The sequence below is a fragment of the Capsicum annuum genome, chromosome 3 (genome assembly GCF_002878395.1).
Source record: "Capsicum annuum cultivar UCD-10X-F1 chromosome 3, UCD10Xv1.1, whole genome shotgun sequence".
In the NCBI taxonomy this organism is placed as follows: domain Eukaryota; kingdom Viridiplantae; phylum Streptophyta; class Magnoliopsida; order Solanales; family Solanaceae; genus Capsicum; species Capsicum annuum.
Genome location: NC_061113.1, coordinates 257,434,271 through 257,449,713, shown reverse-complemented (window position 1 = coordinate 257,449,713; position 15,443 = coordinate 257,434,271). Strand labels below are relative to the sequence as shown.

General features: G+C 31.9%; 1 protein-coding gene and 1 long non-coding RNA gene across 2 annotated transcripts; one reads left to right on the top strand and one right to left on the bottom strand.

Annotated features, from left to right (window-relative positions):
* Positions 1 to 2,726: 2,726 nt before the first annotated feature.
* On the top strand, positions 2,727 to 8,453 carry LOC124897209. Its single transcript, XR_007053897.1, has 2 exons — positions 2,727 to 3,332; positions 8,067 to 8,453. It is a non-coding gene; the product is annotated as an uncharacterized LOC124897209 (long non-coding RNA).
* Positions 8,454 to 12,382: 3,929 nt separating this feature from the next.
* Positions 12,383 to 13,932, bottom strand: LOC107861924 (protein DMR6-LIKE OXYGENASE 2). The gene is made up of 3 exons (XM_016707318.2): positions 13,373 to 13,932; positions 12,908 to 13,229; positions 12,383 to 12,808 (listed from the first exon to the last, which is right to left on the bottom strand). The coding sequence occupies exons 1-3, from the start codon at positions 13,708 to 13,710 to the stop codon at positions 12,539 to 12,541; spliced, it is 930 nt and encodes a 309-aa protein (XP_016562804.1). The 5' UTR covers positions 13,711 to 13,932; the 3' UTR covers positions 12,383 to 12,538.
* Positions 13,933 to 15,443: the final 1,511 nt, after the last annotated feature.

The following is a 15,443-nucleotide window of genomic DNA, read 5'->3' as shown; positions in this document are numbered from 1 at the left end:
ACCTGCGACATTATTACTTGCGACATTACCTGGAAAAAATATATCAGCGGGTATTTTATCTCTAGGTAAATCCGTAGATATATTAACAAACATATATATATTTTAAATCCATAGAAGGTATAATAATCACGAAATAAAATAAAAATTAATTTATTTTACGTTGAGTTGAAAGTATTAGGTAGTTTCAGAATCATATATATGATGAGATTAGGGGTGGACATTTTGTTTGTTCGATTTGCTTGTTTAATATCGATTTGTTTTTTTCGATTTTCGGATTAACGAAAATGACAGCCGTAATCAAATCAAAATAAATTCGATTTGATTCGATTTCCATAAATTCGGTTCAGTTATTTCAAATTTTTATTTCGATTTTGAAGATTAAAGTAGTGAGTCTTTCTTTGTCATGACCGGACATTTAAAATTTGTAATTTTTTTTTAGAAAAAAATAATTCTTTTACAAACCTATTTTTCATTTTTAAATATAAATAACTCAGTATGAATAAAATGAAATGAAATAATGGTAAAATATTATTTATACCAAATATAATATATATATATATATATATATAATTTATATATATAATAATATATATATATTATTGTTATCATTGATTTTAAAGTAATATATTATATGCCGTACTTTTAGTTACACAATTTATTCATAACTAATTTAAGCATAATTATATTTTATATACATACATACATACATACATAAATACATACATACATACATATATATATATATATATATATATATACTTTTAGTTACACAATTTATTCATAACTAATCTGAGCATAATTATATTATTTATTTTACTATTATTATTATTGTATTAATCCGCAATCTTAGTCAATTTAATTTTTCAATATATTTATTTTCTTGTCTGATTTTGCCAATTAGTAACAATTTTAGTCTAATTTTATCCAAATTATTACAATCCTAACCTAAATTGTGTCCAGTTGAACTCAATTTCAAATTTCACTCAATTTTTTAACCAAATTCTTAATCTTTAGATTTCAGCCGTTGATCAATATTTATTTATTATTATATATTTATTTTTAATGTTAATTTTATATAGTTACTATATTTATTAAATATCAACCTAATTCAATTCAATTTTCCTAATTTTATACTCAATTTGTATCAATTGAGTTTAATTTGACTCAAGCGAAATCCTCAATTCAATTTTTTTAACCCAATATCTAATCCCAATTTGACGCATCTCCTCAAGTCTAATCTTAATCACTCATCATATTTGATCAACGGGCCATATTAAATCAATTTTCACTAATATTTTTCTTGAAATTGGACAGCTTCAGACTATTTTTCTTGAACTGAGGGTATATTGAAAAAAACCTATCTACCTTAGTAGTAAGGTCTGTGTATACTGTACCCTCCACGGACCCCAATTTATGGGAATGAATCGGGTTACTTGTGTTAACACCCAATTTTGACCTTAGGCTGCTATTTTAGCAAAATTATTAATTTTAAATGTTAATATTTTCCACGCATTATTTTGATATCAAATAAATATTAACATGTCGCTTTCATGATTTGAAAATATACGAGTTATTTTTATATTACTATTTTTTACATTATATAATATTTTACATAATTTTGCTAATATTTATTAAATCATTTCCGCAATTATACATGCCCATAATTTATAATAATAATAATAATAATAATAATAATTATTATTATTATTATTATTATTATTATTATTATAACATTATTATTACGTCTTTCCTACATTTATTAAATAACAACCTAAGTCAATTCAATTTGCCCAACTTATGTAATGTCTAGCCTAATTCTTATTCAATTAATATCAATTTTAGTCACAATTGATATTAATTCGAGCTAAATAAACCTTAGCTTGACTCAATTTTAAAAATACTTGTGAAGCTCACACGAGCTGATCCAGTAGCTAAATATGATATCAAAGATGTATTTGAGCTGATCAGCAATCTTAGCTTGACTCGTTATTGAGATCGAAAAATTAATGGTCATCAGTGACGGATAAGTAATTCAAGATTAACAAACACCTCTACCCAAATGCATGTAAAATAATCTTGCATTTAATCTCAAGTAACTTATATCTATAAGTTACTACTATTAATAAGTGTGAAGAAGTAGGCAACACTTTGTCGACATGCCTGCTTCTTCACCTGCTTTAGTTACTCCGTGATTTTACTATATTACCCCGCAATTAATTATTATAAGTCATTTATATATAAAAAATTAATAATATTAAATAAAAAAATAAAATATATATTTATAAAATATGTACTTCAGTTACATAATCTTAATTCTACATGCGTTGTCTATTTTTAATAGCGACACCTTATTATATTTATTAAATAACAGCCTAACTTAAAACAATTTTCCTAATTTATTTAAATTCTAGCCTTCTTGTACTCAATTAATTTCAATTTTAACCAAATTAACATTAATTTTAAGACATTTTACATGATTTCATTAAATTATTTTTTGTAAATATGCACACTCACGATTCACAAAAGTATTATCTATTATTATTATTATTATTGTTGTTGTTGTTGTTGTTATTATTAAAATAGAAGTCAATTACATTTAATTTCCTTTTTAGTGTTAAATTATCAGCCAATTTTATATCCAATTGATGACAACTATAGCCAAATTGATTTCAATTTTAAGCTCAAATTGAAATTCAATTTTTCTGGCCCCTTTTAAAATAATTTTAATCTCCCGTTGATAAAAATCCAATCCAACATCTGAGATCAAATTTCTCAACTCCTTTTCTTTTTTTAACGAAACAAGAAACCTACTCTCATTTCCACCAAAAACATCCGCCTCTCTCCCTATCTTCTCTCTCTTCCCACTCTCTACACTTCCTCTCTCTCTAAAACCAAAACAACTGATGCCGCCTCCACCACCTTCACCCTCGACCACCTTTAAGCCGCTTTTCTCCTCCCGTCACCATTACCCCTTCTGCCACCAGCGAACTGATTTGCCCTGATCGTAATAGTGACTTTGTCGAAGAATTAGAAGACCCCGACCCAATCCCCAATTTGACCCGCTTGCCCGAACCGTTTGCCTCCATGTTGAGTAACATTTTCATTGCATAACTCGTGTCTGGTTTGTTGGTTTGAGTTACCAACCGATGATCCTGAGTACGAGAATAGGGAGAAGGAGAATTATGGGAACGCGAGTGATGGTAGGTCGGGTTCTAGAATAAGGTTTGCTACTGTGTCGCTGCCGTGGCCATTTGGGATGTTTGGATCAGCTTCATACTCTAGCCAGAGGGGAGGATCTGTCTCGTGGACAACGGGACAGGGAGTCGAATTAGGTATGTATATACAAAACTTCGATCTTCTTGAATATGTTGTGTTTGTTTAGTTCATTTGAGTTAAATTTATATACTTGAATTGTTGATCAAAATGGACTAGGATAAAATGTTAATAGGTAGTCGTGTGTCCATTCATATTAGTAGTCCTAGTATTGCTCCTTTTGTTTCTTGTCCTTCAATTTCTATTACTAAACGTTGTTTCTTGTACCCTGAGTATTGTATTATTTTGTTGAAGTAGGGCATTGTTGTTATTTGCTGATCAGAACAGAAGTTCATCGACTTGACTTTAGGTGTTGATATAATTCCCCAAAAGCTGTTTTTTAGGTGTTGATATAATTCCTGAAAGGCTGGTTTTTAGATGTTGATATAATTCCCAAAGGACTGGTTTTTAGGTGTTGATATAATTCCCAAGAAGCTGGTTTTTAGGTTATGATATAATTCGCAAAGAGCTGGGTTTTAGGTGTTGATATAATTCCCAAAGGGGCTGGTAAATTTAAGGAACTCTAGCCTAGTGGCTAAGCTATTGTTCTTCATTTTACTAGGTAGTTGGAATCTCCATAACTGTGTTCATGAGACATTTCATTCGATCAGCTATGCCTAGTTCTGTAACAGTTGGCGTCAGTTATATGTGTAGGATCTATTTAGATCCGTTTCTATGTTCACAATGTATAGCCGGTCCTTACTTGAACCCATTAAGGCATTTGCTATAAAAATGACCTAGTAGACAGATTAATATTGAAGGTTCATTGGAACTGTGTTTAACAACAGGTCTGTTTCTTTAGATCTACATTTATGTCACTTCCATATATGCCTAGATGCTATGTATTGACCAACTATTAATGTTAGCAACATACGTATATATGTCAAGTGTGTGCAGCTACTATAAATTGATGAGACAAACCTTCTTACTCTATATATGGGTTTTTAACTACTTATTTATATGTGGAATACTATTCTTTGTCTCACTTGAGGTTGATTATTCCTTGGTTCTTCACGTCGACATACATGGCCAAACCTTGTACATTTTTCGCAAAATAGAGGTTGTCAGTCATAAGCCACCTGCTGGTTGTTAATCTTTCCACTGGGATCAAAAATCTCAACCACATCTGGTAGATCTTGAGTCACGTTCATCTCCACTAAGACACTAGCGTAGGATACTCTACTTTGTTTTGTAGTACAAGCATCGACAAATAATGGTCTCCCTAATTGGCTAGTAATTTTGCTAAGAGCCTCCGCTCCTCAGTAATTAAGCGGCAGGTTTGGTAGCCTCACTCATAGGGGTATAGTGGTAGGGAGCTCTTGAGTAAAATCAAAATCGTGGGTCCAATTTTGAAGAATCAGTTGCTTACTATTGATAGAATATTGATATTACAACTCAGGTTCCACAACAAAATTCCAATAGTGAGCTATATAGTTCCACATATACAAGCCTCTCCAAAAGTGGATACTACAAGGGCATTATTCCATTCATGTGTTTGCTTTTCAATTTCAAGTGCTTCTAGTATTACCACAAGTCTGCCATCGATAACAGTTGGGGATTTAAAATTAAGACTCTTGCCAGTAGATGTTGTACGGTTAAAGGTGAATAAGTTGGACCAAGCATTCCTCTCCTCCTTGGCAGAACCTTCTCTCAAATTGAGTTGTCGAGCTACTGCGTGGGATAGGGAGTGTTTTTCATGGATTGTGTAATTATTCACATGATAAATTCTAGCCACCACACTCGGGTTTTAGCGTTTCCTGGCCAAATTTAAGCGAAGATAGAAAAAGAAATCTTGGATTCCAATTGGATACCCTTTTTCTCTATTCCAGGTAACCTTACGTTGAATTTACAAATTAGAATTTAGTGGTAAAAGTATTAAAATCCATAAATAAAACTTATGAACAATATTATGTCTCATCTAGTTGTCCGCTTTCTTGACATCTAGAGTCATCAGTACTGTAAAGGCCCTAACATTAGATTCGGAAAATCTAAGACAACAACTCGTTTAAGCTCATCTGGTGATTAATAATTCTTAGTTGTTGTGTGAATAAAAAATGTGTAAAGTACTATGGTTGTAAAAAGCAGTTCACTATTCTTACATTATCAGATATGGCTTTACTAGACTTGAGTTTGGCATATTTGAGCTGGAGTGGTGTTGTAAAGCTTCTGAATGTTTCACAAATTGTTGATAAAAATCCTTGACTTCGTATATGGATTTTCCAGAGTTCCTTTGATTAGGACATATTTATGCTAGTGGCCATTCTCCATCAGGTATACCACTAATTTCTTCCTGGTGAGTTTTTTAAGTGCCATTTTTTCTCCTTTGTCTCTTGCAGTAAGAAGATGAATTCTTGGTATTTCGAAATTATGATAAGCTTTGTATCTAAAGTAGACTCACTCATAATTTATTAAAAAAACAGTAGTGAAAATTTCAAGCATTTAGTTGATAGAATGTGGATACCTTAACTTAATCTGTTTGACATCAGTACTAGCGATGGTAAGTTCGTGTTTTTTTAGGCATGAATATTTGCTTTTAGAACAAATCTCCCTCCCTCCCATCAATAGGCTCTCAAACCCCAGAAAGAGGGTGATGTGGGTGCCTATACTTGATATGTTTCAAGCCGATTTAATTATCAAATATCTTCTTGGTTCTATACATCTTGATCTATTGGAGAGCTGATTAAGAAGAAAAATGGCTTCTGTTATGTTTTAATGGTATTCCATATTCTCTTTTAGGCAACCAATAAGAAGATTGTTTCCGCTATTGTCCAGCAGGGGCATAAACCTACTGTTGGATTGCTCTATTAAGAGAATAAAATCTATAATAAGTCAATTGTATGTTCTTCTAATGTTGCACCCAAGTCCCTCGGTCCTTTTAACACGACTAGTACTCCGTGAAATTATCCCGAGTCAACTATGAAACAATTGTCCTCCAAACAGCTCCTTAGCCCCATTTTGACCCTCCACGATACCATATACATGTGGTAAAATAGTGAAAGAAAGTGTGTGTCGTACTCCTTAGTTTAGAGCACTGTCCTAGTAGTATAGAAAGTTTTTTGGACCAGTCTAACCAAGAGCACAAGTATGATTCAGAGAGAAATCCTTGCAGTACGAAGGTGGGGCAAATCTCGGCAAGGATGTTGAGTCCCTAAGGAGGGGTGTATGACTCCTACGATGGAAGTTGGGGTGTTGAGGGTTGGTCAAAAAGAGGAACGGATAGGCTTCTTGGCTGGCACTTATTAGAAGAATGGAGAAGGGATGCACATGACACTTTTTAAGACAAATCAAAATTGAAAATGGAGAGAAGAATGAACTACTAGATCACAAGTTCTTTTGGTACGCGTACTCTTGGACTCGATGATGGCAACCAAAGGAACAAATCCATGAGATCCGTTAAGCCAAGACGGATAGTACGTGTCATGGGTTGTGACCAGCTTCAGGGCAAGTAATAGTTTCTCTTTTCTTATGGCTAAATTTCCTAATACCCTTGTGTGCAAATAGAGTTCAGTGAATATGACTCGAGGATAAAGTGAAACAAAAAACCTGACTATGTATACGTAATGCATAGAACAAAATTCCTGAGCATGTACTAGGAAGAGCAGAGTATCTTACCTACTGAAGGAACCCAATAATCTTTCTAAATGTGCTGATCAAAATATTTAAGAAAAAAAGAAGAGATGGATTGTTGTATACTGACTGGCTTGTATTTCTCAATGTTGTCATCATTCGTATCTATGGAGCACGTAATTCGTTTCTTCCAGTAATAATTCTAGTTAAACATATCCATTATAAAGGTATCAGTCATCTTCTATAAGATGGGGAAACAAATTGTCAATCGATCCAACTATGCTTCACCAAAGTCTGTCTTAATATAAAGTACAGTCATGTTTAGTACAGAATACTGGAAACTTGAATTTATTTGGATGAAACAACTGCAGAACTTATCAAGAATCAAGTAATCCATCAAAGCTTCCACTGGGATCATCAGTGAGAAACATATATAAATCATGCTTACAGGTACTTGGATCTTGTGTCACTAAGCCCCTAATGTGTAAACCTGGTTCTTTTTCATGGTCAAGTGCGCAGAGATTTTATTTTTGATAATGGATAGAGGTGAGACTTGATACCATGTTGAAGTTTGTGACCAACACACCTAAAAGCTTAAACTTTTGGAAAGAGCACACCTTTATATACTTAATTATATCTTCAACAAGTAAATTTACAGAAACGTACTTCCTTGAACAACAATAATTTATCCAAAGTTCTTGTCCTCATTTTTATTTTTATTCAATTCACTACTTAATTAGTGAGTCTTGAGGCGGGGGTCTAGTATTGAGCCGGGGGTCTATCGAAAACAACTTCTCTACTTCTTCGGGGTAGTGGTATGGACTGCATACATTTTACTCTCCCCAGCCCTGGGTTTGTTGTTCTTGTTAACCCATAAACCTAAAATAACGCGTAGTAGTTCACGATAGTTTACCGATAACAAGACGACTTATAGGACTTCCCATCTATGTACATTTCAACTTATACACCGTAGAAATTCAGTTGTGCTAATGTCATTGCAAGCTTAACTAGCTTACGTGCAACAAAAAAACACATCTTATACTATCTTTCTCACCACTATCTTCACTGTACCAACTTTCTTGTAAAAGTGTCTGTTGTTCCTTTGTGGTCAGATTTGGTATATGCACTATGCTAATAATATATTTCTTACCACTTTTTATGATCCGACTTAACATATTCTTATGCAGAATGAGTTTGAAAGAAAGAAACAAGAAATATTAGCTGCTCAAAGTGCATCAGCTGTGGATGGAGAAACTAATTCAGCTAGTCAGCCGACTCAGTTAAGTGAAATAGATATCTGGGTGCAATCTGTTGGTGGAAAGAAAAAAGGAAGAGTCAAAGGTCTTGGCTCCTTGGATCGAAGTGTAAAGGCAACTAATAGTTCAACATCAACTTGGCCAAAAGAAATTGATGAGATGATTAAGTCTTTAAACATTTTGTTTTGGACCATTTAATGTAATGGATGTTTTGAATTATGTTTTTTCTTAGTTGTAATGGTTTACATTAAACTTGTTTTGAATGATGTTTTTGAGAATTATTGAAGGTTTTAAATAGATTTTTGATTAATTGTGAAATGTTTCTAGTAATTTAGTGTAAATTATTTTTGTGAAAATTCGTAGGTAAAATTTTTTTTTAATGAAATTTTATTAAATAATTCATTTAAAATTTTGCTAATTAATCACAAATAAATACGCAAATAACGTACCTGCGGATTTATTTTCGCAGTTAAATTACCTAGGGATTTACTTGGCAATCTTCGTGGGGGATAATTTGTGATTTTTTTGGTGAAAATCTGCAGGTAAAATTCTTTTTTTATGAAATTTTATCAAATAATTCATGTAAAATTTTGATAGTTAATCGCAAATAAATCTGTAAATAACGTACCTGCGGATTTATTTTCGCAACTAAATTTTCTAGGGATTTACTTAGGAATCTTTGTGGGGAATAATTTGTGATTTTTTTCGTGGAAATCCGCAGGTAAAATCCTCTTTTATGAAATTTCACCAAATAATTTATGCAAAATTTTGATAGTTAATTGCAAATAAATCCGCAAATAACTTACCTGTGGATTTATTTTCGCAGCTAAATTACCTAGGGATTTTATAAATCCGCAGGTAATAATTACCTACGAAGGTATTTTCTTTGAATTCTAATTGACAAGAAAATTCGCAGGTAATCAAATTACTTGCGGATTTTACCACATTATCCTGTGAACCGCACTTGTAACTCTTTTGGTAATTCTTTAAAATCTTTTCCACTTCTCAATCTTTTTCCTATTTAATGTCCAATTGGGCTTTGCCTGTTTCACGTTGGCAACTGGGCCTGAATAACAGAAAAATCTTTTCCACTTCTCAAACTTTTTCCTATTTAATGTCCAATTAGGCTTTGTCTGTTTCATGTTGGCAATTGGGCCTGAATAACAGAAAAATTACTGTATGTATATTTATATATATTTTTTTAAAAATTATTTATTTATTATTTTTCAAGTATTTGGGTATTTCAACTTTTCTTTTTCGATACTCTCAATACTAGTTTAAAGTCATAGCTAAAATTATATAATTTTCAAATTAATTCTCAATTCCCTTCCCACCCCCAAATAAATAAATAAATAAACAAATAAAAAACACGATGCATATTTCTTTTTATACGTTATGTGTCACGTTTATTCAAAATAGCTTCATATATTTGACTAGTTTTACATAATATACAAAATTTTGCTTTGTCAACATTTATAGATTATTTTATCTAATTATATAGCTCATTCTTTTAAAATATACTAGTTTAGATATACGCACCTTACACGTGTACCTCAATTTAGTGAGTTTAATTTTATAAAATTATTTAAAATATAAAAAGCGTGACAGTCTTTCAAAATGTTTATTGCATTTTTTATTTGTCAGCATCTTGACATTAGGACGACTTTTAGTTATTATCCAAAGTAAAAATTAGTCAACCGAAAAGCACATATATTAGTTTAAACACAAGAAAGTTTATAAAGAGAGTATATTCTCTTTAGTCCTTCCTTGAGCTATTCTCTTTCACCTTTTTTGTCTTTCTTTAATCTTCTTAATCTCTTCTTTCAACTCCTTCAATTTCATATCAACACAATTATCATTTTGTTTGGATTATTTAGGTTGGTTAGCTTCTTCAGAAGCTTCCTCAACTAATCCGTTCAACCCTAACATTTATATTCAGAATTTTATAATAATAGGTAGATAGATTAAACTCGATTTACAATGAACAATGTACTTGATCCACTTTCAAACTTAATTAGTAAGCTCAAAATTGAAAAATTCAATTATAATCCTAAATTTATATGTTCATTTTTCAAACAAAAGTTATGCATATCAAGATTCAATACTTATTATAATCTTATATTTAGAACTCAACTAACAAGTTTAAATAAAGATTCAACTATAATACTAAGGAAATAATTAAATAACATAATCAAAACAAATCTACAATTAAACAAAGAAAGGGAAAAAAAGAAAGAGACAAATCTTTGACGTTTTTGACCACTTCATTTGGTGACGATTTGCTTATTTCTTTCAATTTTTGATCAAAAATTTCCTACTAAAAAAGAAACATAAGAGATTATAAAAAAAAAGGTGAATTCATTGTTTTGTTAATTATTTAGTCATAATTTATATATAATCGTTATTAAATAAAATAAATAAAGAAAGATGGAGAAGATATAATAACGAATGCAAAAATAAAGAAAAATGGAGAAGATGATAATAATGAATACACACAAAAAAAGACAATTTAAATTAATAACAAAATAAGAAGAAAAAGTAAAAGTAGAGGTATGTATTTAGTAATTTTTTATCCGAAATAGTAGTTAAATAGAATTGTAGAAATTCTTTTTATTTTTTATGTAAGGTTAAATGATTTAGAAGTGTTAAATATTATGAATTCTTACTTAAATTAAATAATCAAATCAAAAGAAGTTATAACTAAAAATTAATTGTTAACACAACTTTGATGGAAGATGGGAAGGATTTTTGATTTTTTATTAATATATTATTTTTTGGGTTTCACGTTGGAAAGTAATTTCTTTTTTAATTACAATTATTTTTATCATTATATTTCTTTTTTGGTTTCACACATTGGGGGATGGTTTTTTTTCTTACCACTATTTTTCTCATTTCATGTTCGGGATTTCAAGGGAGGGAGCGTTGTTTATTATTATTATTTTTTTATGGAAGGAAAATATATATATTTTGTTTGGTTTTGGTGTATGATTAGGTTTGAGGAGAAGGAATTATATTCTTGTGAGGAGAGATTTTCTTTTTTTGGTAATATAGTCAATATTTAATATTAGTTAAATAATAGGAAAAATGTGAAAAGGCGATTTTATCTAAAGCGGAGTATTTTAATAAAGGGCAAAAAATTCAAATAACTTTTCTAAGGAGTTTCACACTTTTAATATATTATAGATATAGATTATAGATTTTATTATTCAACATATTAATATTGATGTCGTTTAGTCTTTTTTATTGAGTACTAAATATATATTATAATATAAATAATTCAATGCTTACACTTCTCAAGAACCTTTTTTGTGTCTGTGAGGGTATTAATTTGAAAGAAAAAAAAATTAAAATAAAATAAAACTATAAAGTGAAAGAAATAAAAGACACACCATTTTTTATGAAGGCTCGCAAAGTAAAACTTGAAAGTAATGTTAAAAGGACATGATAAGGCAAGTTAAAATTTAGCGGGTGTTCACTTTGTTTTTATTACGTACTTTTTATATATGCTTACTTCTTTATATGTCGAACCTCCTGAACAAAAATCCTGAATCCATCATTGATGCTTACTTCTTTATATGTTGAACCTCCTGAACAAAAATCCTGAATCCGCCATTGCAGATCAAGGTTAAATTATTTTTATATATAGAAATGCGATATTATTTTTATTTTTAAAAGAAGACTAAACATAAACTGTGTAGCATAATTAAAATGAAAAAATGTTATATTTACACATTATTTTGTAAATAGAAGCATATGCACATGCAAATAGTGAGCAGATGACTTATGCAAGGAAAAAAGAAATACTAATATTAATGCTTTTGTTCAGGGTTGTGTAGCTAAAAAGTGACAATTAATTAGGAACGAAAGAAGTTGTTCATAAAATAGTATAGAGATAATTTTTGATTGAAGGGTAAAATGGTCGTTCAATATTTGGTGGGCAAATTGGATTTTCAACTTTTTAATTATGGAATTTCCTACTTTTAAACTAAGTATGTTATGATATGGTGTGATGATTATCAAAGATTTGTTTAGAAAAACTCTCAGTACTCTAGATTCCATTTGGCTTTATTAGGGAGTTAAATTTTAGAAGACAGATGCATGGTGTCTAAAACTAGAATAAACAATATGGAGTACTTTTGACTTTATTAGGAAAAGAAAAAAGGCTAGAAAGAAACAAGATTGCAATATATTAAAATTGTAATAACAAACAGCAGCAAGACACACAGCTATAAATCTATGGATTCCTCTTCAACGAATCAGGCTTAAATTTTTTATTTAATAAAATAGTGGCACACTTCAAAATACATATTAAGAATAAGACTGGTGTAATACATATTATTGCCATGTTTCTTTTAACATAGAGAAAAAAAAAAATCCCTGATCACATAAACTTCGATACTCCTCTAACTGGAAATTGAGTAGTGGGTTATATGGATGAAATCTTCAGGTCTAGCTGGTGGATGACTCCTGTTTCTGAGTCTCAGCTGCAGATACTCGTCGAAGTGGAATCCTCTGTACTCGGGCGACTCTCCAATTTCTGTGGTGAACTGTGGTAATGGCTCAACCCACTTGTCTCCTTGCAAGTTATAGAAAAACGCACACGAGTAACGGTGGGTTTCAGTTGGTCTCACCACTCTGTGAATTGCACTCTTGAATTTATTGTTGCTTAGCACCTTTTTTATGTCAACAACAAAATAGTTGATTGCTTAAATTTTGGGATAGTGGTAACTAATGAAATTAGAGTTAACCAGCAGCCGAAGTATAATAATTACCTGAATCACATCACCAATGTTAACAACTAGTTTGTCTTTGCAAGGCGCTATAGGAATCCACTGTCCACCTTTTTGCACCTGAAGGCCTCCAACTTCATACTGGTAGACAATGGTGAAGCAGCCAGGATCTTCATGTGCAGGTTTTCCTGTGTTCTCGTCTTCTTCCGCCGGAAAGTAGTGGAGGCCCATCAATGCATCCCGTGACCGATCATTTGTGTAGTTTCCTAGGAAGTCAGGAGGGAGGCCTAGGCACTCACTGATGATTCTCTCCAACAAAACTCCTAACTTTGTGAAATGGGAGGCCATCTCCTCCAATACTTGTCTAGGAATAACAAACATATTTAAAGTCGTACTAGTTCTTATTGGATACACCATAAAAAAGGATTTCAACTAAATTAGAAGCAGTTGATTTGTGATGCAATGAAGAACTAACTGGCCTGTAACAGAAATAGATTAAAATATTACCTGAAAGCAGGTGGATTGTTGGGGCAGACATCGAAGGCAGAGGAGGATGAAAAACGAATCCGGAAGTGCTCATAAGTCCCAGCTGACTCCTGTGTGCTCTTTAAATAATCAGGTAGAGAGAGTTTTTCTTCATCTGAAGTAGCAAAGAAAGTCTTATACATATCGATAGTTGTGCTCAACGAGTCCAAAGGAATTCCGTGATTCGCAATCTGGAAGAAACCATAGCTAACACAGGCGTCTCTAATTTGCTCCATAGCCTTCTTTTTCCCTTCTTCATTTTCCTCATCTGATCTAAAATATGGAGAAACATCAATTGCTGGAATAGCAGAACTAGCCATGATATTTTCCTCAGTTCTCTTGGCTTTCAATGTTGTTCTCAACCTCTTAATATACGAAATATTTAGTTTTAAAGATAAAGACAATTATTGATTTCTGCCAAGTGGTGGAGCGCCTAGTTGGTGTGCTTACTTTTTTCAATTTTGACTCCCCTTAGTAAAAATTCTGATTTCGCCACTATTTCTGCCCCCTTAATAATTATACAAAATATCTAGTTTTAAACAGAAAACAATTATTGATTTCTGCTCCATGGTGCATATGAATTTTCTGTTCCTGGATTGACGGGTCCGTCAGAAATTTAAAATCCAAGTCTGTATCATATGCTATGGTTTAAGAATTTGTACTTCTGTATTAATCCAGAAAGACCAAATAACGTGCTAAGACATTATTTTACAAAACAAATATATTAGTTAAAGGGTCATTCCAATCCATTTCGATCGAAAATTATACTGTTTATATATGATAGATATTGAACATCCTTTTTATCTAGCGTGTTTACTTCTCTTTCGATTTTGGACCGGCCTCTCAAAGAAAATTCTTACTCTGTTACTTCAACCATGGAGGACAAGAATCATTCAAGGTAAACATGGACCTCTCTGTCGGAAAAGTTTAATAGGTGGTAGTTGGAATATCAAAACTTGACGTGATGCTTTCCTTGATAATTTATTACTTCGCAGCTCACATGGAGCCTTCAATTTGTCATCTTCACGTGGCATTTTAGTATTATAATTTGTTGTGTTAGATCTCATCTAGTACTCTTTCTCATTTGTCTGATATTATTTTTATAACTATCAAGAATTTGTCTAGATAAAATCTCAATAATCGGAGAGTGTCAAACACATTTGAATTTCGATCGTTGTTTAAATTCTTGGAGAGTGCTTGGATGCAGAACCAAGGATTCACTAAGAATACTCTCTAAAACATTGAACAGACAGGAATTAATGAATTATCCCGTCAACGGCTATTTTTTCTTTTTGATTTTTTTTCACAATTCCCGTGAAAGTTGCACCTTTGATGGCTCGAATCCACAGCCTTAGTGTTGGACGGGGAGTCCATTTGTCTGACCTATACTTTTTGCATTATCAAGGATTTGGTCAAAAAAATCTCAATACTCTAGATTCCAACTGCCTTTAATAAGGAACTAAAATTTATAAAACAGACGCTTTGGTATCAAAAACTAGAGTAAACAATATAATATGAATGAGTACTCAACGATGTTCAAACAACGGCAAAACGCATAGCTATAAATTCGAGGATTCCTCTTCAAAGAATTAGGCTTGTACAATAATGAGAGACATTTGGAACATAATTAAGAAAATAGTTGTGTGCTCTCTAACAGATGAGATTTGTAAATGTGATGGGTGTTGGCCGAAAAATCAGAGTAGCGCAGCGGGAATATGGAATAGACATACCTCCAGCCATTGTTGAGGGTCTGTAGTTGATGTCGTAGTCAACTAACGTTGTCGACGTTGCTTTCCGGTGAGTCTTCTAAGCACTCAACCTCACATTAGATGGTGTGAATTTTTTATGAGGATTATGCTTAGGGACCAGAACCGGAGATGACACATTTATATAACAATTCCACCATCAGGAGCAGTTGGGCATTATAAAATGGCGGCAACAGTTATCAGAGAATTTTGAATTTGAAATTCAAGTTGAGAGGATAAGTGAGAAGTTACAGAACATAAAGAAGAAAATGCCAACATTCTCCCACTTGGTCCGTATACTCTCATCC